Below are 27711 nucleotides of genomic sequence, written 5' to 3'. Positions count from 1 at the left end.
CTCTTGTACCTGAGCACTCTCTCGACGCTACTACTCTTCAGGTCCTTACCCAGCGTACGTCGAGACAACCAAGACTAGAGCAACAAAACCATTCCATCTTTCCCCTTCTACTGTTTCTTACAACTTCCCTTCTTCACGTTACTCTTCACCCTCTACTTCCCTCGCAGCTCTATGGACCGCAAAAGTTCCAGAGACTGCAGCTACTACTGCAACTCGTGTAATTGGACTATGGTTCCTCATCTAACGGGGTCCCAGAAGCTTGGAATGCATGTAAACCGTCTATTTGATTACAATTTACAAAGAGAAACGAAATAACGCAGTCTCAGCCCTAGACAATCTTTTACGACTCATTGAGCGTGAAGAATGTCTCGTGAAAGTAAATGCAACTGAGTGCAATGGGTCGCGTAGCAATTACTTTGAAGAGTTGAGACAGCAGAATAGTCAGCAGCCTTCAGGCATCGTACAACGACCTTCATTTATATGAGATATTCAGGAATTTTCTTCACATTGTTGTTGGAGTAAAAAAAGTGCAAGAAGAAAATATTCCAACTGATGAGTTGAGATAAATTTTCAACTTTTATTAATTGGATATCCTATCAGATTAGTTATATAATAGCTTGAGATATGTAAACAAAACATAAAAAAGTTTAATGATTCATCTATAACAACCAATTGTTTTTTTTATTATATACATTGCTCAACATACTTTAAATACCATAGATAGAACCAGCACTTATCAGTAGTTAATCTTTTCATTTTATGGTCCTAGGAAATAAATCCTACTTTTGCAATTCAATTACCACCTTCATAAAACTTACAATTAGTAAGTAATTTAATTATGGATAAATTAGACATTTCAATAAAAAAAGTCTAGAATTTATACTTAATATAATTTGATATTTTCAATTGTCATAGATGAGACATCTATTCTATTTCAACAATTTTTTAAAATAAAAAAAATCAGTTGTTTGATCATTCGATTGTATAATACAATAATATATGTATGACATAAAAATAAAGCAAGTACGCAAATGTAATAGAGTATTTAAAAGAATAATCCAAACGATATAGAAAAATATCATCTTTTTTGCATTTATACCTACACTCTTTCAAATAACATGAAAATACACATACATCCCTATTTCCATTATTTATTACAATATAACTATAAAAAGGCAGTTAAGGCACTTACTAGTTGTCATTGAATAATAATAAAAATAATAGTACAAAAACGATTATCACAACAATTTCAGGCTTTTGGAGGTATGTATGCACTGTAAAATCCATTTATAAAATTTATCTATTAAGTCGGCAACATTTTGAATGAATGATTATGAATTTGAATACACATATATATAATACTTAATATAGATTTTCTAAAAATATGTTATTTATATCTATTACGAATCGAGTTTTTTGAAAAATATTATTTTGTTTTTTGAAGTCTTATAAATAAATTATGGTCAAAATTATGATGAAAAACCATATCGATGTATCAATCTTCAAAGATTGTTAGAGAACAAGAAAATCATGAGAAAGGGAGAGAATACGTGCAACGTCGTGGTTCGATTTATTACTCGATTATCGTGTACGATAATAATCGCATTGATTCCCACCGATGTTATAATGGCAAAAGACGAAGAGTTGTCGATTCTATTGCAGTCTCACACGCAATGTGTTAAGATTCCAAAGTTTTGTTAAAACTACTGCACGGCATTGAGGAGTTTTTTTAATTTTGATGTTTTTTTTTCATTTTAAAACCATTATTAAAGTACGTTTTCGAAATAATTATTTATTTTCTTTCAGTTCCATTTGGTCTGGCTTATTATTTAATTCAGTAGATTGATTTTCCTTAACTGAATTTTTATCGCCACTAAGATTACATGTTTCTTGTGTTTCCAAAACGTGATGATCAGTTTGTTGTGATATTGGAGTATTTCTTTCTGGTAAATCATCAATCATAATTGGTGAATTTGAGCTACCCGGACGTTCTAGATTTGGGGTCTCCTGTGACACTTTCGAAGATATGCTGATAGTAGAAGATTTGGGGAATTGCCCACCCCTTGGAACAGAAATCAGAGCCACTCTCTTACCTGGTTTATTTGGAATAACTGAAGGCTTTGGTGTCAGAGGAGGAACAGATTTCACTGACAACTGCTTCTTCATCTCTTCCTGGGTAATTTTCTTTGTAAACTGCGTAATCAATGGTGTGGTCTTCTTTTCTTTTTCTTTATTTTTCTGATCTTTCTCCTTTTCACGATCGACTTCTTTTTCTATTTTTTCAGCAGGCTCTGCTGTTTCAGTTACTTTGCTTTTTCTCATAGGTGTTAACTCGTATAACCACTTGTTAGGTAAAGTCAATTCTTCCACTCCATATTTTTTACGAATTTCTTCAGATACCATCCAACATCTTTTTAAATACATTGGACCCTTTTCTGGGCATAACATGCGTGTTGCAAGTTCTCGAATTTTTTTCCCAACACTAATTTGAGTTAATTTTTGCTCTTCCGCGGGATGCTTTCGCTCCCAGTACGTCATAAATTCTTTAATAAGGAATGATCGACCGTTAGTATTTCCATGTAACAAACGAATCAAGTCAGGCACTGCTTCATCTGGACATCTCATTTTTTTAGGTCCTGGGGTTTTTTCTTTATCTTTCTTCGCACTTGATGGTGCTTCGGTATTCGATGAATTAGAATTAGCTAAGGCTTCCAAAATTATTGGAGTTTCTTTAATCCAAACTTGCCGCATTTTCAAGAAATTAAGGACACTTGGATTCACTAAAAAAATATTGTTTATTATAATTAATTACTTGAACATATTGAAAAAATTATAGAATACTTACTTTCTTCTGGATAAGAATTGAGAGGACCTTGCCATATCATACCAATGATTTGTGGCTTAACTTTTGACGTCTTTTCTTTCATCTCTGCCTCAAATTGTTCTTTCAGAATTTGTAGCTTGCATTTCTGAGTCTCTGGAGACTGTGAAATTGTTTGCATTAGTTTATATTGTATTTTAAGATATTTTACAGTGCTAGTTGATACTTACCACACTTTCGCTAATTTCTTCATCTGACAAATATCCATGGGGAACCATGAATTCGTTATCCACAACATAGTCATCAGTACCATCTTCCTCTTTATCCTTTTCATCATCTGAACCATGTAGTGACTCTCCAGGCTCTTCTTCTTCCCACTCTTCATCAGAATCAACTTCATAGTCAAAATATTGCTGAAACAAATTGCGTGCAATCATTAGCATTGTTTATAAAATTTTTTATAAAATTATTTTATAATTTAATCTTAAAGCAACTATCGATTTGTATGAACAATTTTTTTATGATATACAAAAATGTTTAAATCCATGAAAGAATATTTTTTAAATGTTGAAAAATGTTTCCATAAAATCATCGGTTTCAGTGCTATATAACTATGAATAAACCGGACGTTGGTATCAAGCGGCACTTCCTGAACTCGGGTGATATTCTAAGGTCTACGAACAAGCATTGCGTAGATTATCCATACCATTCTTCTACCATTAGTCACAAGAGAACTCTAGCTTGGGTCGCGACCCATCGAACCTCATCGTGGTTAAGATTTGACGCCGATGTGCGACTCGTGATTATTCTCAGACGTTATTCTCACACCTCGCGACTCAAGATAATTCATTATAGTGAAATTGATGTGCTTGCCGACCCTGAATCTTTTTTCTTCTTTTTAAACGGAATATAAGATCGATGTACATCCTATAAATTTTCACAACAAAGTATTATACTTTAATCAAAATTACAATACAATTATCAAAAAGAAAAACATTAAAATACAAATATTTTATACACTATGTTTAAATCTCAATGATAAAAAAAAATTTAATCCTGAGGAAAATTTTATCTACAAATCAACGGCACATAATCTAGGTCTTTTTGTCTCATGAATCAACGTCGATTTCAACGGCGAGCGAGCATCAATTACGAGACGTTCGCCAGAGTATTAATTTATTATCGGGCGAGAAGCCCACAATCTTTTGATCGATCTATGTGTGACCCGCTGCGTCACGCAATTTCCTAAACTGTTTGGATAAAAGTAACGTACAGAAATAATAACATGAGAGCAACTATTGGCAGCAATACTCATGTAAGTACTGTCATAAATTTATTATTAATTTACCTTTAATATTACAATTGTCCTTTCAAGTTGATAAATATTTACTATTTGCCAATAAAGAGAAGATGAATTATTATAATTGATTATCAATGAATTTCGTGTATTATATTATGCTCAATTAAACAGATTTGCTGCTTATTTAAATTGATCCAATTCATCATTATTTCTATCATTTGATGGTGGCTTTTAACATTATTTTCATAATTGTGATACATTATTAATAGCACTGATATCAATATACATTTATTATCAATGCATTGTAAAAATAACTTTACGGTAAATTTATCTAATTATGAGATTATGTAGGCGAAATAAAATTAATTCTCTCTCTGGCATTTAATTTTAGTAGTGGTATTTGTTATTGAGATATTCATTACTACCAACAGAGATTTCATTCGAAATTTCCACATTTTTTTTATTAATAAAAATAAATTTAAAAATTATTTCTTAATAAATCACAATTTTTTTTAAATAAATCAGTTCTTTGATAAATTGATTTCATTTAATTTATGATCAATAGTTTTTTAATTGTTAATAAATTTTCTATATACCGAATAGAATTATTTATTGCCGACTCAAATCTTACAAATGTATGTCATAAAACAAATTACTTTGGATAAAAACAATAACTGTAATTATTACTGTATCTCCAGATATTTTTAAACATTAATTAATTAAGTTTGTCACCCTATTGACGCACAAGCGCACAGCCCACAACTTCCCGACTGCCTCTCGAAAGTTATCTTATCTCGCATGCTAGCAGGATTCTTTCTCGCACTCTACACTTACAACTTTATATGTTAACAGCACAAACTCATATAAATAACTCAGAAAACAGACATAAATGAATAATGACTTAACATGTGAAGAAAAACAGTCTTTACTAATCTGTAGAAAATCATGGAAATTATTATCGCGTGGAGGTGATGATGAAAATTATTAATGGTGTGTTGTCACCCACTGGGCCATCTGTAATGGTCTGTTTTATGCCCCATTGAGATTACAGTCAGTAAAACGCACGCAAGATTAAACTTGGGCTAATCGGCCAGAACTGATTTATCCTCAATTGCGATACTCGTGTGCGTGTCCTGAGACTTTATTACGTGCAGGGCATAACGATCTAATAGCTACAGGGACAGTTACAAAATACAGTTCCGCCTACTGATGATTATCAGAAAAAAAAGAATGTTAATTAAAAAAAAGCAACTAAAATGATATGTAAGCAATTTTTTCCTTATAATTAAAATAATATGGATTGTTTTTACCATAAGAACCTTACATATAAATTAACAGTAAATTTCTTGACTAAATATGAATGATTAACTTACGGTTAAAGCATAAATAAATTCAATAAAATCAATCACACGTCTCTTATTATTAATATCGGTGATTATATTTGTTCTCTTGATGCTTTGCGAAATGATGATTTGTCGTTTGTTAATAAAGAAAAAATAACTTTGACTATTCTTTATTTATGAAAGTGATGCTTCTGAGTCAGAAAGAGCTGTAGCATAAAATCAATCATGTATCTATCTATATAGAAAGAGAAATACGATCAATCGATAATCGAGTGTGTTGTGTTCATTGCTTGATGATGCCACACCATGAGCCTGATAAAAGCCTGAAGCGAATGCAAAAGATGCACGTGGGTCTCACGGATATATAATCAAGGACATCATGATATCTTAAAACACAGTATGAGATGTAAATGAGTCACAGAAATGTGATAAATAATTATTTATATCTACTTTTTAAAGACTTTCAATTATTATACAAACTATTTTGCATTGTTCAATCGTATTGTCAGATCTAAATTACATTTCAGTAATTTTTTTTGACGAAACGAAAAATTGCATGTCGTTGATGTGTTGATAATGCAGTTAGATAAGCAGTAAGTGACTTCTAACTCAAACGCGATCAGTTGAAATTTTACTAAAAATATAAGTCAACTCTCCAGGGAATAGCAAGATAATGGTCCAACGTGACGTAAATTATTTTCTTTGGCTGACGTATGACGTAAACTGACCTGTTATTTTTTCCACACGTAAAAGCAGATAAAAACCACAAAATCTTGAATCCACAAATGGGAAATTCCGTTATTCAATATAACAGGCTTGATGCTTGTTTGCTCTCTATAATCTATATCTTTCACCAAATATGAGTGCAAGAATGCTGAAGAGTACTCACGCAATTCACGTGCCGAAATATCGTGCAATCCTGTCTATTGTATTTCGATTATTTCAAGATGTTGCTACTCATGCTGATGAGTTCAACGTTCAATGCATTGTGTGAGGTCATGGTATCTTTTATAGTCTTCATCTCTACTCCTTCTTCGTCTTCACCGCAGGCTTGTATACCCACAACAGCCATTAGTAATTGATTTGATGCCAAGATCATTACATTCTTTACCAGGCATTCATTTAAGTAGGTAAACTTTCTGGTATTCTTCTTTATCGTTAAAAATACACTGTCGAAGAATATAAAACGTTTAATGATTTTATCCTTCATTATGATTTCTGATTTTTCATAAGCTTTCATAAAGAATACAATCTTTTAAAGACAGTTAATTTTTTTGATAACTTTTCTAAAAGAACTTGCTTCAAGTATTCTTCAAAGTATTGAATACTTATTTTGCTTAGAAATCTAATACGGAAATTATGTTATTATCATTATTTGTCAATGATTTTCGAGTTTCAAGTAAACAATTCATATTTTTCTTGTTGATTTTTCGTTGATAATTGAGCAAAGATTTTCGTTAATATCTTTTTAAGCTTGAGTCCTTATCAATCCTTGTGGGTCGATTAATTAAACATTTTCAGATTACCTAGACATAAAAAAAAATCGATGTAATAAATAAGCAATTTGATATCAATAAAAAAACTTACCGTCCAATCGTTGCTGCTCAAACGTAGATCACGACAATGATCTAGGCGTCTGGAAGAGCCACGTGAATCAATAGATCCCTGGGGAACAATCTCGGAGCCGTCGCCGAGTGGCACAGACCTGATATCTCAAAAACCTCGTCGCGACGTCGTACCAAGCTAGTTATGTCGTTCTCTTTTTCTCTCCTCGTTGGTCAGTTCGAATTCGTTTCTCATACGCGTTGGTTTCCAAACCAAAAGTGGAGGGACTCCTATCTCATTACTCTTTAACGCTCCACCTTCTTTTAAAAGTTTGCTTCATTCTCTCAATCAGTTCCGGAGTGTCAACCGTACATATCGTTGCTCTATCATGAATCTTGAGTTCTGACATGGATTATCAGCTAGACTTGTAATTTTAAAGCAATATATCCAGCTATTTTATTTTCATATTTTAAAAAGTCAATTACTTTAATTGAGTAAAAAATTGCTAAGTGAAAAACAACTTTTTTGTTGTATAATTTATTGACGTTGGTAAACATCAATTTAGAAGAGATGATTGAGGACGCGGCAATGCTCGATGTGAGTACATGTGACCGAAGGTCAGGGATTATAATTAACAGAAGTAATGAAAGCGATTAGCATAATTCATTCGATAAACGAATCGATAAATCGATTTATCTAATCATAATTTGCTTAATAAATGATTTATGGTTGTTCTCATCGTGTTAAGAAAAACATTATTATTAAAAAAGCACACAGAGGTCATCTTAGTGATGAGATAGCAGCATGAATAAAGCTCTATAACATGAAACAATTTACTATTCTTATATACTCTTCGACATCTATCAAGCCGACGTGTCGCCCCAAGTTATATTGAACAAGGAAACATGTGGTACGATGACTCTGCAGACAGAGACATGTATTTGATAGAAAAACTCTCCGGAGAGTACATCACAGTCGCGTGTAACCCTCTGATGTTTTTGTTTAGCGTGCCTTGTCAACATACCTGATTGAAACGTCCGGGAGAAATTGAAATTGCATTAAGGGAGGGAGAGGGAGACAGATAAGGATCTCTGAGGTGCGCCAAGAGGTGTAATGCATGCTCGAACAGTCAGAGAAAGATTATCATCAAAGAATGTAGCTCATAATTCAATTTCTATTTCTTTTTAAAGAAAAACTGATTGATTTTAGTATAATATAGTTTACGATATTTTAACAAGTTGATGGGATAAATATCATATCAATTCCTGAAAGTAATTTAGTGATAAAAAGTATATATTAAAATATTTTTATTTTTTTTTTTAGCTTTACTTCACTTTTTGACATTAATAATTATTATTAAATGTTCATGTAATAACGCGTTCTTTTCATAAATACAAGTAATGATAATATTATTTTTAAAATGAATATTTTAGGAAATGACAGAGGAGCTTTTGTTCTCAGCGTTGGGTTTGAAAATGGAGGAAAACGGTTTAAATGAAATTTCTCCTACATCAACAAGTTCACTACCATATGATTATGAAACACCATGTAGAATAAACTTTCATGAAAACTCGGATTTGATAGAAAATCCAACAAACACTACGAACTCATTGGAATGCTATACTGATTTGACTTGTTCCCCGGAAGTTTCTTGGAGTGATTGGACTTCAGCAAACTTCTCACAATCATCTCCACGTACAAATGAACTCAATGAATTAGACACTGAGTTTGACTGGTGTCTAGATAAGACCTGGAATTCTGGTTTACCTGAAAGAACACCGCTCTGTACGCCAGGATGTGAACGATTCCTTCATTTACCTCTCCCTAAAGTTCAACAAGAACAGCAGCAAAATTTTCAACATGATGAACCACTTTTAGTCCTAGGAATCGATCTGAGATCGTTGGAAAATAATTCTAGTGTGGATTTTAATAATAATACTTTGGAAGAGAACCTACTCTTTTCATCACCAGCTAATGCAGCTCTAGCAACTCATGATTATACTAATCGTAGCTTAGAAGGTAGCCCTGATGATCGCTGTTTTCCATGTACCTATCAGGGATGTTTAAAAGTAAGTTTATCTATATTTTCTGACCAATTAAAAAAAAAATATGACTAAAACATTAATTTTAAATTTTAGGTTTATGCAAAAGCATCGCACTTAAAGGCTCATCTTCGACGACACACTGGAGAAAAACCATTTGTCTGCACTTGGTCTGGATGTGATTGGCGTTTCAGCCGATCTGATGAACTAGCAAGGCATCGGAGATCTCACTCCGGAGTAAAACCTTATCCATGTGAGCTGTGCTCCAAAAGATTTGCAAGGAGTGATCATTTGGCTAAACATCGGAAAGTCCACAGAAAAAATGCTTATTCCATTTTCCCTAATGGTCGAGGATTTCGAGGAAAGATGAATGTTGTTCCAACCAAAGTTTAAGAATATCACTCCAAAATGATAATGTATCAATGAGTTCAATGGGAATTTTGAAGGAATTTACCAAAGAAATGTGCCAACATCTCCACAGTATCAATGAATCAAGAATCAATAGAAACAACTATCAATAGATTACAAATAATAAGATAAATATTTTTTATGTCTATCGTAGATTAAGTTATTTAAAGATTGTCAATGTTTCGGTTGAATTGCAACTATAAAGACAATTACTTAAGAGCTAAATAAATGAATTAATAATAATGTTTGTCAATGATAAAAAATTATAAAATTTAATGACTAAATTGCAACTATTAAGACAGCTGATTTGATAATGGTAAAATATCTAATGATTCAAAATTAATTTAAAGATAACTAAAATATTAACAATTTATTTACCTGAATGTTTGGCAGTTATATTAATACTAAGAACTTTTTTTTGACTACTGAAGCATTTGATAAGTAATAAAAGATAATAATAAAATTTTAAAAATATATTATGCAGATTAATTTACTTACCGAATCCTTAGCAAATGGCCGACGAGGATTGACAATTTTACTTTTCTTTCTCCAAGTACCCCAATACGGTGGTCGACGATTTTCACTAAAGGAAAGTAGTTTAGGTCGATGCCTTGGTAATACAGAACTCGGTTGATCTACATTTTCATCCATGACATCGTCACCTTTGAAATTAAATCATATATTGAATAATAAAAAAGATTATTTATATTGAATAAAAATAAAAATATTAATATACCTATAATTGTCACCTCATCTTTCACTTCATCATCTTTCGCTTCAAGTGGCCACGTTTTTGCAGATCGACGAATTTTACTTTTATCATTTTTTAACTCTGCAATATACAATTTTCCAATTTCCTCATTATTTTTGGAGAACAGATCTTCAAAAGTAATTTTTTCATCATTACTGAACGTTCTCCGACAAGGAGCCATCTTCATGTCGGCTTTTATTTCAAATGGCATAAAATTACAGGCTGAAATATTTTTTTCTTCAACTGCTGATTTTACTTCTTGATTTTTTGGCACGAAAAAGCTTATAAATGTTGAGGCAGCCTTTTGTTTTTTACGCTCAGCTTCCAATCTTTCTTCTTCCTTAGCTTTTTCTTTTCGTTCTTTTTCCTCTTGCTTTTGTTCAATTTCCATTTGTTTCTTTAATTTTTTCTCTTCTTTCTCTTTTCTCTTCTGTTCTCTTTCAGCTTCTTTCTTCGCTCTCCGCTCCTTTCTTTCTTCTATTCGTTGTTTTTCTCGTTCCTCTTTTAATTTTTTTCTTTCTTCTTTCTTCTTCTCACTTTCCATTCGTTTCTCAAGTTGTTTAGGTGTTAATCTTCTTACTATATTATTTTTTTTTTCTGCATTTTTGCTAGATTTCGGAGTTTTTTCGAGACTACTATTGTTGCCATTTTCTTTGCCAGACACTTCATCTAGATCATCGTTAGATTTCTTACTATCATTATCATTATCATTATCATCATCATCATCTTCATCTTCAGACGAGGAAGACTCAGTTTCTGTATCTGTATTATCAATTTTACATGATTCTGAAGATCCTCTACCACTATCCCTCACATCTATGTCTTTACTTCCTAACAAAGTTTTATCATTCAATCCAGTTGTCTCGATCATTGAATCCTTAGCGTAAGTGTTAGTTGAATCAACAGAATTGTTCAATGCATGATTTTGACTAGAACTATCTTGACTTTTTCGAATATCATCATCACATCTATTTATAATAAGAACCGGTACATTTTTGTCGAGATTAAACTGTTTTAAAAGAGTTCCAGAAGGTGAAGTTCTTTTGATATACTTCAATAAAGCATCAGGTTTCATGACACTTTTTTCCTCACTTTTTCTTTCTTTACTTTCATCATCGCTTTCTTTAGAATCATCTTGATCTTTCTCATTTTCCTTCGACTCATCCGTTGTTTCTTTATTAATTGATATGTTCTGTAAATTTTCTTTTTTTTCTAATTTTGATATTTTCTCACTCTTACATCCACTTGGAGATGAAGATGACAATTTTCTTTTTTTGTTTTTTAAATTTTCAGGATCTGATGGACTCAATGTATGAAATGGTAATAGAGCTAGAAAATAATGTAAAAAATATCATAGACAACATAAATTTAAATATAACTCTAAAGTGAAAATATTAGTAAACATGCATTGTCGAGATAGATACGACTGAATTTTAATTAATACCTTGCTTTAATTTTTTTTGTTTCGATGGGGTTGCTTGGGACACAGCACAATCATCTTTTTCTTTCGAAATATCCATTATATATACTACTAGTAATTTCTATAGATTTTAAGGCTTTTAATTAATATTATATTCACAAGAGTGTCTTTAATTATGCCTTTCACATAACCTTTTTCACAATCTGTAAAAATGTTTCTAATTTTATTCGGTAATAAAGAATAAACTGTAAATTTTGTATAATATTGTATCTTTTTAAACGTATATAAAGCTAATTCATCATAAATAATACATTTTTAACATTAATAAATTTATAATAAAAGCAAATTGCCGTTAATACAAGTTCTGAAATAAAATCCGCGGGAAAACACCGGTGTTTCACGCGAAAACTCTCTTTATTCCATGATTATGTTTATGTATTTTGATACTTATGACGGCTACCTGAGAGCGCAACAATCGAAATTTCATGAGAATTCTGTTTTATGTTGCATAAAAAAACATTGAGCAGCGCCACGTCAGCAATATGGCACGTGGCAGAGTTGTAAAACTGTCATGGCGAACAATGGCGATAGCATCATGGCGACTACCAGCTGACATCAGCTGTGTGAATGACAGAACTTGACCTGGTTTGATTATCCAGTGACTGGTGCTCACTGTATTTGCAAGTAATTGACAGAATTTACTGTCAACAAGCTTATGTTTCGACTAACCTATCTCTATTTTGTTTCACCATTTTTATTCATCATATTAATAACAAGTATCATATGTTAATGATTTTCATCTGTCACTTTTCTATTTCTCAATGTAATTCAATAATTTATTGCATTAATGATTTTTGGCAATTTAATTAAAGCAATTCATTTATTTTTAGGTTACTGAGAATGCAATGTCCGCAAGAAGGCGGCGTGTCAATTCAGACCTAGATAATGACTTTTCGACTACTGTTGTAAACAATTATCATACGGTCAATTCTACATTTGGTGGACAGAACAATAATGGGAGAATAGATAATTGGCAATCGAATAACGAAGATACTGATTACTTTATACCCCCAATCGTCATGACGTCCAGAGATAGAAGTCAAGAATTTTCCAATGCTGTGAAAACCATGCAGGGTAGGACTGCCATCAAAGCTGTTGGCAAAAGTCCTTCCCAAGCTAGGAGTTTCCAAAGTTACAAAGACTTTATGACGATTGCCAAAAATATAGGAAAAAATATTGCCAGTACATATACCAAGCTAGAAAAACTTGCAATATGTAAGATGCCATAATATTTAAAATATTTTAGATGTTTTTGTGATTTTAATTTTGAAATATTTATATGATACTTTGTAGTGGCAAAAAAGAAGTCGATATTCGACGACAGGCAGGTTGAAATAGATGAATTAACTCATATTATTAAGACGGATTTAAGTAGTTTGAATAAACAAATAGGACAGTTGCAAGAATTAGGGAAGGCTCAAAGAGAAACATCACCAAAGAGTCGTCACATAGCTTCACACTCTTCATCAGTAGTAGTTGCGTTACAATCCAAACTTGCCAATATGTCCAATCATTTCAAAAGCGTTTTAGAAGTTCGTACTGAAGTAAGTTCAAATATAACTATAAAAAATAGTTTTTTCTGCATAAGAGGTAATTTTGGTTTTTAATTAGAACATGAAAGAAGAGCAACATCGGAGGCAACAATTTACACAAGGTCGAGTAACCACTAAAATGCCTCCGAGTGCAATGTCAGGTGGACAACAAAGCTCTTTATTGTTAGAAGAACAAGATAATTCTGTTAGTATAAACTTAGAACCATCGATGCATCAGCAAACACAAATGGAGAAATATATGCGTGATGATACAGTGAGCATTCTTTATTAACTACCATCATTCATTAACTATGAATAATGATTATGCGTTTTTATATTTCTTAGGATCAATATGTCTCATCAAGAGCAGAAACAATGCAAAATATTGAATCAACAATTATAGAACTCGGAGGAATATTTCAGCAATTAGCATACATGGTTAAAGAACAAGAAGAAATGGTTGAAAGGTTGGCTTCAAAAGTGGTATTTTAACATTTTCGTTGAAAATAAACTAATCCATTTTTATCTTTAGGATAGACACAAATGTTGCTGATACGGAATTGAATGTAGAAGCAGCTCATACCGAAATTCTCAAGTATTTCCAATCAGTTACAAATAACAGATGGTTGATGATAAAAATATTCGGAGTTCTTATATTTTTCTTTATCTTCTTTGTTGTCTTTCTGGCATAGTTAATGATTTTACAGTAATGGAATGAGTAATTGACTGTTAAAAATTTGGTGGCAATTTATTAATATCATATGCTATACGATGCAATTGATATTATAAATACTGTATAAATATACATTTATTGCATTCCTTATGTCTAATTTTTCTAAAATACATAATTACAAAATTGAAATATCAATAGTATATATAACAATGGGTACTCTATTTTTATGAAATCAGTGATGTTAAATCACCAAATAACAATAACCATTTGTTTTATTTATTTCAATTGAATATAATCATCCTATTTTCACATACAATATCGTCTTATTTTTACCCATTAGAATAATTACGCTGTAATCACTCGTATTTGATTAAATTATTTCCCAAAAAGTAATGCATTTAATGTTTATTTTAATTTATATAATTTAGCGTAATTTTATTCGAAGACTCACATATCTCCCACACTCGTTGCTCTTTTACATCGTAAATATTTCAATTCATTCTCTATCTAATGGAATTTATACAGAAATGTAAATTTTTACAATTTTCCACTTCGACGCGACCTATCCACAGATTCTTCCGATATATCTAAGGAACCTATAAGATTAAAAAGAACATTATTATTTGATTAATATTAAATCATTAATATTAAACTGTGATGAAATGATAGCTAGGCTGTTTATGTTAGTAAAATTTTTTAGTTGTATGCATAAACGTATTAATTATAAAACTATATTAAAAATTAAGCCTCAACAAATGAGTGTGAATAAAATAAGCAAAATTATTAACCTGACAATCAACTATATATTGTTGTTATTTAAATTAATAATGGAGTTAGCATGATTGGTGTTATTTCCTTCCATGGTACTCCAAAACTGCCTGACTTTAGAAAAACGTTTGCGTCCTTACATGCAGCGAATAAATAACAGAACAGTAATAAAGAAATAAAAGTGAGTAAATTAATAAAAAGTACGAGAAAAATATGAAATTCAGAAAATAATTTTTTTTCAAGCTTGAAAAGTGAAAACCTCATGCTAATTTTTATGAATAGGTTCCCTGGTGATCATAATTGGTTGATTGCAGTTTATTTTGATGATTACACAAACCTTTATATTCACGCGGATGCTGATCTCGTTGAAAGGGATGAAAACTGCCATTGTTACGTGAAGACAATTTATCTTCCCCCCAAGAAGTATTGGGTAAATGTGGAGGTGGTAACATCCCAGGTAAAGGAACTGGAGGAATTCTATCATTAGAAAACGGAGGTATTGGTGGTGGGGGTGGTGCATTTGATCTGTAAGGTCCATGAGGATGAGGAATAAGTGATGGCGATATTGGAGGTGATGGCGATGATCCAGAATGATCGTATCGACTATTTGATGAAGTATGAAGAGGTGGAGGAGGTGGCAAAGGTCCTGGAGCAGTAATTGGAATAGGAGGCGGTGATGATAATCGACCAAGTGGTGGAGGTCGTTGTCCCACATCATATCCTGGTAATGTGGGCAAGTGTGAAGATAAAAATGGTGGCAAGGGTGGTCCATACAGGTAAGGAGGTGGTGGAATACTCGATGTACCCGTAAACATTAGTGGAGAACTTGATGTTTCTGCCCCTAGGAATAATTGTGGCGACGTTGCTGTCTCTCCATTCGATTCCAAGCCTGTTTGACAATTATTTTAATAATACATGACACGACAAAACAATTGTATCATTAAGTGATCGTCATGTATTGAATCAGTTTTAAAATATACGAATTCACGCATAATCCATATATATGAATTGCTAATTTCTTGAATAAAACTTATTGATTGAATAATTAATAGAAATTATACTTACGGTGTGTTTTTGCCTCTGATTCATTATCACTTAGATTCTTCTCCATTAATGTAAGTCGGTTTCGTAATTGGCCAGATTCAGCTTTCGATTCTTCTAAACGACGTTCACTTTGACGAGCACGAACCTTGAATAATTAATTAATTAAATATTATCATTATTTTCAAAAATAGATCGATGATTTGTTAAAATAATTAATACAAACCCATTGTTCATGAGCTTTAGCCTCTAGAGCAGCTATTTGAGTCTTGTATTCTTTTTCTTGGTCAAAAATTTCACGTTTCAGTGTTTCAATTTGTTGCCTACAAGTCAAATAATAAATAAATTATTCTAAACTATATATATATATGATTCGATACTTAAGTGCTCAATGTAAATGAATGATATGTACTTATAGTTTTGTATTTCACTTTGCATGATTTGCATTTTTTCAACCGTTGTTGAAACTTCTCCTTGTTTTTGCAGCCACAAATTTTCTTCTTTCTGACGCTCGGTTTCCTTTTCTTGGAAAAATTTAGTGAGTACTTCGAGACGTGTTTCTGCTTCATTCTTCTCTTTGATTGCCATCTTAACTTGATCAGTCAATGACTCTATTTCTTTATTTATAGATCTCGAATGTTCTGAAAAATATTATTTATTAAAATAATGATATTCTATAGGTATATTTGGCCAAATAGTTTTTAATAATTTAATGACTTACCTTCTAGCAAATTATGAGCTCCTTCAATTTCAGTCAACTTTATTTTCAAATCATCTCTTTCTTCTTTAAGTTGATTAATCTCAGCCTTCATTTGAGATACATTTGACAGTTTGTTAAGATCAATACTGTTGATGTCTGATTTTTTTACAACTTCAGATAGATCTTTAATTTCCATCTCTTTACTCTTTAATTGGATCTTAAGGGTCTTTTGTTGCTTTGTTATCTGTAGATAATTTATTAATTTTTACATAGTTTCTTTGTTAATACATAAAAATTTTTATGTGATAATTTAAAAGAACTTACTTCTGATAAAAGTTTTTCAAGCTCTTCTACTTTTTTTGTCAAACGTATTTCAACCTCTTGTTTCATTGTTGTCATCGAATTTAATTCTTCACTTAGTCTTGTCACTTCTAGCTCTAATTGACCACATTTTTGAACATTGACTGCAAGTTCGTTCCTCAAAGAGTCATTCTATAAAAAATTTAATCATTAATTTTATTCAAAAATAATAACATCTTTTATTGTTATCACAAACCTCAGACTTATCAATTTCAAGCTGCGTTAATAAGATAAATATATGATTTAATTTAGTAAATTAAAAAACACAATTAAATTAATTAATTCTTTAAATGAATTAGCTCTAAAATATAGTATTATTATATATGAATATATAATAATTCAATAGAGTAGTATAATACCTCTTGAGTTTTAAGCTGTAATGCACTTGTCAACGATTTATTTGCAGACTGTTGAGCATCCAACCGAGCTTGCAGGTCTTCAATGGTCTTCGCAAGAGGATTCTCTTCATTTTTAGTGGCTAGAAGTTCCCTCAACATGCGTTCTAATTCTAATCCAGCTTCTGTTGCACTTTCTAAATCCTTTTCGAGCGTAGATACTTGATTTTCGAGGTCTACTTTAGCTTTCTAAACATAAGAAAATGAATTTTTTTCCTCACATCCTTTTAAGTAAATCAATATTATTTTATATCAAAAATAATTAATAATCTTACATTCGCATCTTCTAATTCAGCTTTTAATGATGTTACAATTTCATTTGATCCAAACGATTCATCTTCAATTGAACCCAACTACGACAAATAATATTTCAAAGAATTTTTAATTACGGAACAATAAAAAATATAAATTTTATAATAAAAATAATTACCTTAGTTTTTGTTGACTTTAATGTTTCATCAAGAGCTGTACATTCTTTAGTGGAAATGAGCAGTTCTTTTTCAAGTTTATTAATTTTGGCAATTAGCTGTCCATCACGTCTAGTGTTCTAAAAATTTATTTTTGAATGAATCATTGTTCATGATACTAACTAATAATTAATATCATTCATACCTCAATGTAAAAGTATCCAAGAGAAAATAATAAAGTTGTTAAAGCTGTTAAAGTCAAATATGAAAGTGTTTCCCAGTAGTTTTGACCTTGTTCTATTGCATGAATAACTTCTTGTTCATTATCAAATGTCGAATCCTTCTGTTTAATTGAAAAATACAATAAGCTTAAAATCTTAATCGAATAAATAATAATTTAATCAGTCGATATTGATAGTCCAATTACCTCATCAGGAAGTTTTTTTTCTATAGATTCATCACAATTATTATGAGCACTGCAGACTTCTGAAAAAAGTATCACTGAAAAAGTTAATTTAACAAACAAATCAATATTTATGGAAAATGAATAAGTATAAAAAATAATAATTTAATACCGCGCTCCACATTTTCAAGATTTCTAGCCTCTTTATTTATCTCCAGTTCTTGATTAGCGTGTGGAGCTTCAGTGCTGCTCATGATTATTTCATCATTACTCGCAGTTGTAGTGGTTTCTTTATCTTCAGGAACTATTGTGGTATCACTATATGACGTTTCAGATTTATTATTGTCTCCTAACTCAGCTAAAAAAAATAACAAAATTGATATTGTTTTGTAGAATGGATGAATTCAATAAATTATTTTAATAATATCTGAATAAATACTCGGATAATAATGAAAAGTTTATATATACACTTACAACTATCTGGATAAACTTCATTCTGAACATTCAATAAATTTCTAGTGGTTGGAAATTCATTGAAGCCAGGGTAGCGATCGGTAAAAATATTTTGGCTCAAGCCTGATAATCCATCCTCCTCATTGATGCCAGGCTGTCCTTGTTGAATAAGTTCTTCTTCAGTCTTTGGAATTTCGTCTTGAGTATCATTTAACTTATCTTTATCAATAACATTATTAACTTTAGAAACATTATTTACATCTTCAATTATAACACTATCACTATAAACAGCTTCTTGAGTGGTTTGCGTCGTTAAATCTATAGATGAACTTTCTAAAACTAGTTCAGTTGTTTGATCAGTCAACTCTAATTGAACAGATGTTTCAGTTGTCCCTGATGCTTCTTCAATGTTTTCATCAATTGAAGATTCAACTACTTCTTGAAGTTTTTGAGACACTATTAAATTTGGTAATTCAGTTGACACTTTTATTTCTTCACTATCTACAGGAGGAGAAAATTTCTTTACTGTTGCAATTGGCACTAGAATTTTTGATTTTAAAACTTCTTTAGCTGTCACTGGAGATTTTTCTATTTCTTTTGGAGCTTCATCTCCGGGTAGATTTTTTTCAGTTACATCTGGAAGTGCAGTGACTTGTTCAGGAACTTTCTCAGGTTCTTTTTCAGATGTAGTCTCTATTTCCATAGTAGTTTTTTTTTGTTCCGATGAAATTTCATTTGATAGAGTTGTTTCAGGCACTGTTTCTGTTGAAGTGTTTGTTTTCTCTGAAATTTCTTCCGTTATTTCTGAAGATAAAGTTTCTTTTTCATCTGAAACTTGTTTCTCCACTTCTACTGATTGATTTTCTTCCAATTCCGGTTGAGTTGCAATGGGTGGTGGAGTTTCAGTAACCTCTGGTAACTTTTCTTCTGTTGTTGAAGTTATTTCTGAAATTTTTTCACTCTCTTCGAATGGTGTACTTTCTTTTTTTTGAGAATCTTCTTCTGCAGGAGGTTGAGAATCTGGGCTCGCGAAATATGATGTAACCTTCCCAAGAACATTAGCAAATGTGCTCGTGACCGTTTCATTTTCAATTGCCTCACTTTTGTCTTTAACTGACTTTTCAGATAACTCTTGGTCATTACCTTGAGAATCATTTTCAACTTTATCTAGCACTTCAACTACATCTTGCTTTTCAACTGGTATGTCTTCATTATCATCATAATCATCTTCCTCATCTTCATCTTCATCGTCGAAACCTTCTTCATCTTCCTTAACTTCTTCATTTTCTTCCAGCTGTTTTGGTTCCTTATTTTCTTCATTATTTTGGGAGAGATTCAAGTCATTTTCCACTGCTACATCTTCTGGTTTAGGTTTCTCAACTTCTTTTTCTGATGTTGCTAATGGAGTTTCTGATGGAACTTTTTCAGATACTTTATCATCGAAACTGACTTTTTTATCAATATTTTCTTTCACTACCTCATCAGTACTCGGATTAATTACAGATTTTTCAGGATCTTCATTACTTTCAGGTAAAGCTCCAGTTGCAACTGTTGACGCTATGTCTTGCGGTATTTCGCTAGTCTTCAAATTTGGGTGAACGCTAAGAACTGGTTGTTCTTGTGTAGACGGAGATTGGTTAATAATTTTTGTTGCATAACTATTCTCTTCCTCTTCTGTTTCCGAAGGAGAATAAATTGTTGTACCATCAATGACTTCAAATGACGGTGAGACTTGATCAATATCTAGAGGTAATTCTGTTGCATTGTCATTTTGTATCATATCAGAATTAATAATTGAACTAGTCTGATCTTTAATTTCATTACCATCAGCAGAGAATTGAACTAGCTTTTTAAATGAAGCTTCTGTAGGCACAATATATTCGAGATCTTTGTGAATTACTTTCTTTTCTCTAAGGAATTTTTTAGGTATATATCCTCTTTTACCCTCAATCTGAAATATTGCATACATAGAATATATTTGTTTTTATTGAGAATAATATTTTAAACATGTATTAAAATAATACCTCAACACCCCATAAATCATCTCGAGTTCCAGCACTTTTACTAAAAACTTTGACATCAACATTAAGGGGAAATGACATAATATCTGGCTCTTTAGCATTATAATTTATTATCGTTTTCGCTATAGACACAACCTCTAGAAAAATAAATAAATATTATGAAATATAAAATATGATAAGAATAATATTGCTAATAAATTTAAATAAAAGAGATTAAAGTACGGCTTCGTAAATTACCTGAACAATCAGGGTCATAGCACAATCGTTTGTCAGAAATGAGTGGTGTACATGGCGATATGACTTGAAATATTATTATCACAGTAATAAACGACAGATAATGCATTGAAAATTTTTGTTTTTTTATATGTTTACGAAAATCAGCAATATCTGTATAATTCCACATTGTTCCACATCACTAATCTACACCTATGGATATACTCAGCATGTAAACCACTCGTGATGTGACAGCAATTCCATTATGGCCATAGATTATAAACAAATAGAAATATTCCCAACAATAAAAGCAGTCAAAGGTTCATTTTCATGATAAATTACCGCGATGCCATTTACATGTAAATGTTCGCGAAAGAAAAAAATATCAAGCCATTTTTTAAAATTTTTACTTAACCACTAGAGGGCAATACATGTTCATTTTAGGAAGGCCTTGCTATCTCATTAGTCTACATTTTTCAAATGTGTTTATTTAGTTATTGAGGTTATAAAATTGAAATGGATTTTGCAGAGCTGTCTAACGATCCAAATATAATAAATAAATTAACACAATTTTATAGAGGAATAGACGGAATTGAAAATATTCTGAAAATTTGTACAGATGAATCTTTATCTGATAAGCTAACGAATACAGAAAAAATTAAACTCCATACTTTGTTGTCATTTAGTCTCAATAGTCTCTTTTGGATGCACTTGAGAGCAGAAGGTATATATGATCTTTATTTATTATTATTTATATTTTATTACTTTGTTATCTTATTGAACTTTTTGATATTTGTCTGAAGGAGCTGATCCAAAGGGTCATGATATTAATGGAGAGAATGATAGACTAAAAAGAATTATGATTAGAGCACAAGAAATAAGCATGTCTAAAAAACCAACACCAAAATTAGACACAAATGCTGCTAAAAGGTTTATAAGAAGTGGTTTATGGGAGCCCAAACGAAATGAAGAAAATATCGATCAATCTGTAGATGATGACGATGAAGAAGATGATGGTGGTTTTGAACTTGTAGGACCCAGTACGAATAATACATAGTGTAATTTTTTAATACATATTGTTAAATGGAATTTATACACACGCTTATAGATTATTTTTAATTATATTACATTAGTATTGAAAATAAACATATTTTACATTTTCTCAATGGTGTTTTATTTTGTAACTTTAATCATAATGATAATATTTTTTTAAAATAATTATTGGAATACATTATGTTAGTTTTTTATTGCAGATGTTTTGTTAAAAATCACTCCAAAATAGTTCGTCTCAATTATTATTTTTGTAATGAATTAGCACTCAATGAAAGAAAGAAGAATTAATATTGAAAAAAAATAGAAATGAAATAGCTGTGAAATCATGTTGAGGTTGCTTGCTAACCACTGAATTCATCCAGCCTACGAGTTATCGGAGTGACCGCTTGCGGCGCTGAAGCTTGCCAACACAAATTGCCACCAAAAGTCGACATTAGAGTGCTTCTTCAATGGCATGTTTTCTCTTCAGTTCTTTCGTGATCTTCGAGATAATTTCATTTTCAAGGTTATGATTATTTGTACAGCAGTGATGTATTCAAGAAGTTGATATGTAATGTATCTTATACAGAACACTTGTGATTAAAATCAAGATACTTTTATAGTTTTATATTTGAATAATTATATCTCCAAAATGACATCGACATTACAAAATGATCACGAGCTTAAGCGCTTGTTAACTAGTCCTGGTAAAAATACCATAGAAGATCATTCTATGGCACCACCACTTACGGTAAAAATAAGATTATTCTCTTGGTTAAATACAAGGGAACATTTATTTAACAATTCATTTAAACTATCATGAAGAATTTCTCAATTTACTAGCACTAATTTAGCCACAGAATTTATCACTAATAGGTTGCTTATGTTTTTATGTTTATCCTATTAACATTCTAATATTTCCTTTTTCAAATAAATACTATTACGTAAAATTGAACTAACTTTCACTGAAAGTAATAATCATTCATGAGTGCAGTATGAAGATTTGCTTTACTTTCCGCATTTACTTTTTCATATGATGCAATGCAAGTATATGTTCTATGTATTATTCAATGCGTTTTTATTGATGCTTCTAAATTTTTCAAACGAATTATCTCATAAAATTAGTAATATTTTTTCAGACAAATGTACCAAGGCAAAGTAATGTACAAAATAATCCTCAATCGACTATGAACCCATCGACTCCTGCTCCATTAAAAAAAGAAGCTCTAGAGCCAGTTTTACAGTGAGAATTTTTTTTTATTTTTGTATTTTTTTTCTAACAGTTGAGGTTATTGCAAAAGATTCTTTTTGATTACAGAAATGTCGTATCGACGGTAAATTTAGGAATAGAGCTGCATTTAATGCGTATCAACGCAAGGACCAGAAATTCTGAATACAATCCAGTACGATTTACTGGATTAGTTATGAGAATAAGAAATCCTCGAGCTACTGCCCTGATATTCAGATCAGGAAAAATCGTTTGCACAGGAGCTAGATGTGAAGAAGATTCGTTCTTAGCAATGAGGAAATTTGCTCGAATCATACAGAAAGTAGGATTTCCAGTAAAATTTATGAATTTCAAAATACAAAATATTGTTGCTACATGTGATTTAAAATTTCCAATCAAATTAGAAAATTTGAATCACGCACATGGACAATTTTCTTCATATGAACCAGAGCTTTACCCTGGTTTGATATATCGAATGGTACTACCTCGAGTAGTACTGCTCATATTTGTCAATGGAAAAATAGTATTAACAGGTAAAAATCAAGAGGAGAAATCAATATCAGTCCATTTATATTTTTATTTTTATTTTATTTATAGGATTATTTTGGTGTCTGTTTACAGGAGCAAAAGATAGGACTGAACTAAAAGATGCCTTAACAAATATTTATCCAATACTGAAAAGTTTCCGTAAACAATAAGTCTAATATTGTATGTCCACGACTGATTATTGTAATATTTTGTAAAAATGTAACAAATGCATTTAAGCTAATTAAAGGGATAATGTTTTAATTTGAAATAAGTTTGAAAGTATTTACTATTATTTTATTATAAACTAAATTTGAATAATTTTAAGTTACTGTTTTATAAGTTTGTTATAAAATACAATACAATATTTGTTTTTATTTAATACTGTTAGCATTGTTCATACAAATGCTTCAAATGATATTAGAATAAATTTTTTCTTTTTTTTTATATTTTAGTTTATTATGTATATGTACTTTAATCACAATCCTTACTTCTCTTTTCATACTTATAAATTAGTTGATAGAGAATTTGTTAAACTTTATTATTGGTCAACGTTAAAAATAAATAATATACTTTTCAATAATATATCTTACTCTCATTTCATTTTTTTACCATAACCATCGATTAATACTTTGTGCTTTTGATATTTGTTACAACTAGCACTTTAGAGCTAGTTGTGTGTATTATTTCACATCAATATAAGACCACAAAAAATTTTTTCCCCATAAAATTTGTCGATTGACTGATATTTCTTAATATACGAATGCATGAAGACCCTTTTTCGCAGCTATGGGTAACTTTTCTCCACGAAAGTATGGATTAGATTCCTGGAAAAAAGGTTTAAAAGTAATAATTGCCATCTACATTTTATATATTTCTAGTTGTGAGAGTATAATTTTTCTTTTTAGAGATAATTAATTTTACCTGCAATTGTACAATTTTATCAAAATCAGAATTTGAAATTTGATTCCTCAAAGATCCTCGATCATTTTCTTCTGCATTAGGGCAGTCTAACATATGTTCACTATCACACATACAATCCTGAGCACTTTGATAATCACGACTAAATGCTGCAGTATTTTCGAACTCCTCCAAACAGCTATTTTCACCTACAAACATAACAATAATCAATAAATAAATAACAGTATAACAACATTGAGATAAAAATAGTTTTACTTGTATATCCAATTGGACAAGGATTTGGTGGAGTGCAATAAGCTGGCAAAGTATTTTCAGACTTTTCTTCTTTGATTCCCTTGAGACCTCCAGGTTGAATTTTGTGAGTACTATCACCATCTTGACTCAATCGTTGACTTGAGACCAAAGTACTGTGCTGCAAATACTCTTGATCACGAATGCTTGGATTAGGATTAAGTACCTCGATCCCTTCGTAATCAAGCGGCATTTCTGCAGGCATTTCTTTAGCTTTATCAAAGTCATCTGTTTCGCGAGCAATATCTTGATATTCCAGATAAGAATCTGCTGTATCCGCTAATTCTTTTTCCATTTGTTTAATGATGTCTCGAATCAACATATCAGACAGCAAATGATCCTAGTTTTAATCAAAAACAATTTTTTAAAACTCTCATTGACTTTTTAAATACTTTTTATTGAATTACCTTCATTGGAGGTAGATACATATTGCCTTGGACTGTCATAAATATCGTGAAAATTCCAATCATTAACAACATCTTTGAATTTTCTGGAAAATAATTTGTTTTATAAATAACTGTAATCTTGATTGAGATAAACTGTATTTATTAAAAATATTTAAAAAAATTATTATGAAAGGCTTCACTTACACTTATATTGGTTTTCTAGGAATCAATAATGAGTTTTAAGCCACGAAACTGACTAAAAATTAACGTCAGATGTACGCGTGTTCCACTATCGTGTGCTACGTAGATAGGGATAATTGCGCTCCCTTTGGTCTTGTCTAGCATTAAAGTATTGATTTTTCTCCTGTGCTTTTCTCACTTAAATCCCACCCACGCTCACACTCATCGCGACTTTGCATCACTGACAAAAGTCAGTGCGCACACAACCCACATACATGAACTTTATGGAGTTTCATGAGCAGTCTAATGCTCAGAAAAAATTGTTAATGCTATTATAATCATTACTATTATTCTATATAAAAAAATTAATATCATCATCAAAGTTACCTTTTCTAAGCATCAATAGACACCATGATGATGACGATGCTCATGCTTATATATTATTAATGATTTAAATCAAGAGACATTAATGAATATAATGATACCTTGACATTTTTAAAAATTATAAACTTTGAATTAATAAAATAAAAACACTCATTACTGATCATCAGATATTTGCTTAACTTAAATGAGAATTTTTTAAAATTTAATTTAGAAGTCTTTTCTCTTATTTTAATTGATGATTAAATTAAAGCTGAAAAGAGTTGTATAACATAAGGATCTAATTCTTTTCATAATCATCATTAAAGTCATTGTCAGGTCTGTCGTGATAATGAGAATTATATTAAGCAATTAAAAATAAATCTCTTATAAATTAAGGTGAATTCTCTAATGATGAAGAGGTTTATTATGTACCAATCAACGGTTTGTTCCATTTCCTATCAAACCATCTAGCAAAGATTGAGTTACAAACTGTATTAAGTTGCGGTGGTGGGTACTTTCTGCGGGGGATCGAAAGATCAAAGGACCCCTTTTAGAATCATTATGTCGACCAGAAAGCAGGTTGTTTATTGTGTTTTCATCGTCAAGGTTCACCAGAACATTTTCTTTTTTTTCTGTCATTTGAAAATATTCCATTTTTTATATCAATTATTTTCTAAAAAAAATATTCTGTATTTTGCTGTGATTAAAATTGAACAAAAATTTTGTTTTCTTTCAAGTATCTTCAATATGAACTGATCCAAATAATTTCAAATCAACTGGAATTAAAATTTTTATTCCATGTTTTGTATTAAATGACGTATGTATCGTGCTTTTATCAAAAGTATCTACCTACGTACATTTCAAATATTTGAAAAACGTTTGTTTTTATTTTGAACATTGAAACATTCTCTGTTTAGATTGATAAGAAATTCAATGAATATTAAATTCTATTTTTACTAGTGGAATTGTTATCGTGGATGATAGTGAATACTTTTACACATCTCTTTCAATCGTTTAAAGCATTTTTAAGTGTGAGTTTGAATTCTAGCAATTTTGTCCAATACTTGTAATACCAAAGATTCTTGCACATGTGGGATTATTATCGATGTACATCGAATCGTATCGATGTAAACCATCTTCGGAATTTTCTTCTCAATCCTTTCTGTGCAGTCGTGGTTCATTCTCTAAAGTTTTCCCTTTATCAGTGATATCATCTTTAATTGTTTTACTTACAGCCTTGCAGCTTCATTTATTTTTCTTTGTCTATTCTTTAACTATATTTTTTGCTCTATTTCCAAGCGTTAATCATTTTATTAATATGAGAATAGCTTCATCAAATTGCTGATAAAAATTTTTTGGAGATAAATAACCAACTCATTGATAGTATAGATGAAAAAGAGAAAGCAAAAAGGTGTGAAAGAACATAAGAATTAGAACATGAGCAAGGTCGAGCAACCTTACGGCTGATTTTCCAACTTTATTGCAACACTGATGTTCGGTGCTTTATTCCCAAGTTCCAAATCCTCTTCTCGGTTTGAAAGAGTAACACTTAAGATATATAGATAGATAGATACGTATTCCTGGTACAAGAGTAATTCTCCTCTGTCGTCTCGGCGTCGCGAGTATTGATCCCCCACGAACGCGCCACCAGTGGAGTTTGCTCTGGCCACTATCTGAATGAGTTACCCCCGATTTTATCTCCCTCGTTTAGACCCTTTTTCCTCTCATCACCCACTCGAACATGAACGAGAACTGCTCTGCTACTCTTTTGCTAAACCTCGTTTCACTTCATGCTTGATACCCTTTTTTGGTACACAAATCTTCATCTCATGAAGTTTGCTGTATAAATTATAGTCTTAGCTTGACATTTTTAAACTTATTTCCATCGCTTTGTCTATAATATGAGCTAGAGAGAAAAATTCTCTGAACAATTTTATCTGATTATTATTGTTGCAATTAAAAAATTTTTAATTATTTATAAATGTACAAAATTTGTCACCATTTTTCGTAAACTTTTTATTTATTTCATTTTTTAATCCGTTTTTAAGGATCAAGTGGAATTGAAATAATAATCAATATTAATCCCAACTATCTCTTTATTGATTTTATATTTAAATTTTATTATTTTC

General features: G+C 31.0%; 7 protein-coding genes across 16 annotated transcripts; 4 read left to right on the top strand and 3 right to left on the bottom strand.

Moving 5' to 3' along the window:
• Positions 1–654: 654 nt before the first annotated feature.
• On the bottom strand, positions 655–12038 carry LOC118069785 (chromatin assembly factor 1 subunit A-B-like). The gene is made up of 6 exons (XM_035088105.1): positions 11655–12038; positions 10196–11539; positions 9958–10121; positions 3052–3234; positions 2846–2984; positions 655–2780 (listed from the first exon to the last, which is right to left on the bottom strand). Exons 1-6 carry the CDS (start codon positions 11728–11730, stop codon positions 1789–1791), a joined length of 2898 nt encoding a protein of 965 aa, XP_034943996.1. The 5' UTR covers positions 11731–12038; the 3' UTR covers positions 655–1788.
• Positions 3578–9925, top strand: LOC118069787 (early growth response protein 2-like). Of its 4 annotated transcripts, none has more exons than XM_035088110.1 (3): positions 3578–4136; positions 8443–9078; positions 9148–9924. In XM_035088110.1, exons 1-3 carry the CDS (start codon positions 4107–4109, stop codon positions 9442–9444), a joined length of 963 nt encoding a protein of 320 aa, XP_034944001.1. In that variant the 5' UTR covers positions 3578–4106; the 3' UTR covers positions 9445–9924. The 4 variants fall into 4 exon arrangements, with proteins under 4 accessions (XP_034944001.1, XP_034944003.1, XP_034944004.1 ...); XM_035088112.1 differs by lacking the exon at positions 3578–4136 and adding an exon at positions 7158–7919 and having other exon boundaries at positions 8016–9078; positions 9148–9925; XM_035088113.1 differs by lacking the exon at positions 3578–4136 and adding an exon at positions 7158–8105 and having other exon boundaries at positions 9148–9925.
• A 135-nt stretch (positions 12039–12173) lies between the features above and the next one.
• Positions 12174–14086, top strand: Syx5 (syntaxin 5). Of its 3 annotated transcripts, none has more exons than XM_035088106.1 (6): positions 12174–12314; positions 12521–12905; positions 12984–13234; positions 13302–13496; positions 13568–13689; positions 13755–14086. In XM_035088106.1, the coding sequence occupies exons 2-6, from the start codon at positions 12536–12538 to the stop codon at positions 13912–13914; spliced, it is 1098 nt and encodes a 365-aa protein (XP_034943997.1). In that variant the 5' UTR covers positions 12174–12314; positions 12521–12535; the 3' UTR covers positions 13915–14086. The 3 variants fall into 3 exon arrangements, with proteins under 3 accessions (XP_034943997.1, XP_034944000.1, XP_034943999.1); XM_035088109.1 differs by having other exon boundaries at positions 12188–12310; XM_035088108.1 differs by having other exon boundaries at positions 12211–12453.
• A 63-nt stretch (positions 14087–14149) lies between these two features.
• On the bottom strand, positions 14150–20919 carry Tango1 (transport and golgi organization 1). 4 transcript variants are annotated; one of them, XM_035088101.1, is made up of 17 exons: positions 20681–20919; positions 20447–20580; positions 18444–20373; positions 18142–18327; positions 17994–18067; positions 17772–17909; positions 17590–17706; positions 17435–17512; positions 17124–17348; positions 16961–16981; positions 16729–16896; positions 16426–16648; positions 16117–16345; positions 15931–16027; positions 15729–15852; positions 15001–15552; positions 14150–14491 (listed from the first exon to the last, which is right to left on the bottom strand). In XM_035088101.1, exons 1-17 carry the CDS (start codon positions 20844–20846, stop codon positions 14433–14435), a joined length of 4521 nt encoding a protein of 1506 aa, XP_034943992.1. In that variant the 5' UTR covers positions 20847–20919; the 3' UTR covers positions 14150–14432. The 4 variants fall into 4 exon arrangements, with proteins under 4 accessions (XP_034943992.1, XP_034943995.1, XP_034943993.1 ...); XM_035088104.1 differs by lacking the exon at positions 15001–15552 and adding an exon at positions 14684–14798; XM_035088102.1 differs by having other exon boundaries at positions 17994–18052.
• Positions 20920–21111: 192 nt separating this feature from the next.
• Rrp47 (Ribosomal RNA processing 47) lies at positions 21112–21818 on the top strand. Its single transcript, XM_035088019.1, has 2 exons — positions 21112–21380; positions 21460–21818. Exons 1-2 carry the CDS (start codon positions 21173–21175, stop codon positions 21711–21713), a joined length of 462 nt encoding a protein of 153 aa, XP_034943910.1. The 5' UTR covers positions 21112–21172; the 3' UTR covers positions 21714–21818.
• Positions 21819–22111: 293 nt separating this feature from the next.
• LOC118069769 (TATA-box-binding protein) lies at positions 22112–23712 on the top strand. Of its 2 annotated transcripts, none has more exons than XM_035088089.1 (4): positions 22112–22439; positions 22828–22931; positions 23007–23449; positions 23514–23712. In XM_035088089.1, the coding sequence occupies exons 1-4, from the start codon at positions 22341–22343 to the stop codon at positions 23612–23614; spliced, it is 747 nt and encodes a 248-aa protein (XP_034943980.1). In that variant the 5' UTR covers positions 22112–22340; the 3' UTR covers positions 23615–23712. The 2 variants fall into 2 exon arrangements, with proteins under 2 accessions (XP_034943980.1, XP_034943981.1); XM_035088090.1 differs by having other exon boundaries at positions 22115–22439; positions 23538–23712.
• On the bottom strand, positions 23484–25353 carry 7B2 (Secretogranin_V domain-containing protein 7B2). Its single transcript, XM_035088091.1, has 5 exons — positions 25244–25353; positions 25061–25143; positions 24618–24993; positions 24366–24550; positions 23484–24268 (listed from the first exon to the last, which is right to left on the bottom strand). Exons 2-5 carry the CDS (start codon positions 25130–25132, stop codon positions 24194–24196), a joined length of 708 nt encoding a protein of 235 aa, XP_034943982.1. The 5' UTR covers positions 25133–25143; positions 25244–25353; the 3' UTR covers positions 23484–24193.
• Positions 25354–27711: the final 2358 nt, after the last annotated feature.

This window comes from Chelonus insularis, unplaced genomic scaffold, assembly GCF_013357705.1.
Source record: "Chelonus insularis isolate UGA/USDA-ARS -01 unplaced genomic scaffold, ASM1335770v1 contig_42_pilon, whole genome shotgun sequence".
NCBI lineage: Eukaryota > Metazoa > Arthropoda > Insecta > Hymenoptera > Braconidae > Chelonus > Chelonus insularis.
Note: the sequence above shows the minus strand (reverse complement) of the source record. Positions and strands in the feature narration are given on the sequence as shown.

Bases quoted from the DNA above. Each gene is read 5' to 3' on its own strand.
- LOC118069787 (XM_035088110.1), top strand. From the start codon at position 4,107: ATGAGAGCAACTATTGGCAGCAATACTCAT. The intron at 4,137-8,442 runs GTAAGTACTGTC...TGAATATTTTAG, and splicing joins CTATTGGCAGCAATACTCAT to GAAATGACAGAGGAGCTTTT. The intron at 9,079-9,147 runs GTAAGTTTATCT...TTTAAATTTTAG, and splicing joins CCTATCAGGGATGTTTAAAA to GTTTATGCAAAAGCATCGCA.
- LOC118069785 (XM_035088105.1), bottom strand. From the start codon at position 11,730: ATGGATATTTCGAAAGAAAAAGATGATTGTGCTGTGTCCCAAGCAACC. The intron at 3,235-9,957 runs GTAAGTAAATTA...AATTTGTTTCAG, and splicing joins GGCCATTTGCTAAGGATTCG to CAATATTTTGACTATGAAGT. The intron at 2,781-2,845 runs GTAAGTATTCTA...ATATTTTTTTAG, and splicing joins CAATTCTTATCCAGAAGAAA to TGAATCCAAGTGTCCTTAAT.
- Syx5 (XM_035088106.1), top strand. From the start codon at position 12,536: ATGTCCGCAAGAAGGCGGCGTGTCAATTCAGACCTAGATAATGACTTT. The intron at 12,906-12,983 runs GTAAGATGCCAT...GATACTTTGTAG, and splicing joins GCTAGAAAAACTTGCAATAT to TGGCAAAAAAGAAGTCGATA. The intron at 13,690-13,754 runs GTTGGCTTCAAA...TTTTATCTTTAG, and splicing joins CAAGAAGAAATGGTTGAAAG to GATAGACACAAATGTTGCTG.
- Tango1 (XM_035088101.1), bottom strand. From the start codon at position 20,846: ATGTGGAATTATACAGATATTGCTGATTTTCGTAAACATATAAAAAAA. The intron at 20,374-20,446 runs GTATTATTTTAA...GCAATATTTCAG, and splicing joins ATGATTTATGGGGTGTTGAG to ATTGAGGGTAAAAGAGGATA. The intron at 15,553-15,728 runs GTAAGTATAATT...ATTGTCAAACAG, and splicing joins ATCAGAGGCAAAAACACACC to GCTTGGAATCGAATGGAGAG.
- Rrp47 (XM_035088019.1), top strand. From the start codon at position 21,173: ATGGATTTTGCAGAGCTGTCTAACGATCCAAATATAATAAATAAATTA. The intron at 21,381-21,459 runs GTATATATGATC...ATTTGTCTGAAG, and splicing joins GATGCACTTGAGAGCAGAAG to GAGCTGATCCAAAGGGTCAT.
- LOC118069769 (XM_035088089.1), top strand. From the start codon at position 22,341: ATGACATCGACATTACAAAATGATCACGAGCTTAAGCGCTTGTTAACT. The intron at 22,932-23,006 runs GTGAGAATTTTT...TTTTGATTACAG, and splicing joins GCTCTAGAGCCAGTTTTACA to AAATGTCGTATCGACGGTAA. The intron at 23,450-23,513 runs GTAAAAATCAAG...TTTTATTTATAG, and splicing joins TGGAAAAATAGTATTAACAG to GATTATTTTGGTGTCTGTTT.
- 7B2 (XM_035088091.1), bottom strand. From the start codon at position 25,132: ATGTTGTTAATGATTGGAATTTTCACGATATTTATGACAGTCCAAGGC. The intron at 24,994-25,060 runs GTAATTCAATAA...GATTAAAACTAG, and splicing joins TGTATCTACCTCCAATGAAG to GATCATTTGCTGTCTGATAT. The intron at 24,551-24,617 runs GTAAAACTATTT...TTATGTTTGTAG, and splicing joins TTGTCCAATTGGATATACAA to GTGAAAATAGCTGTTTGGAG.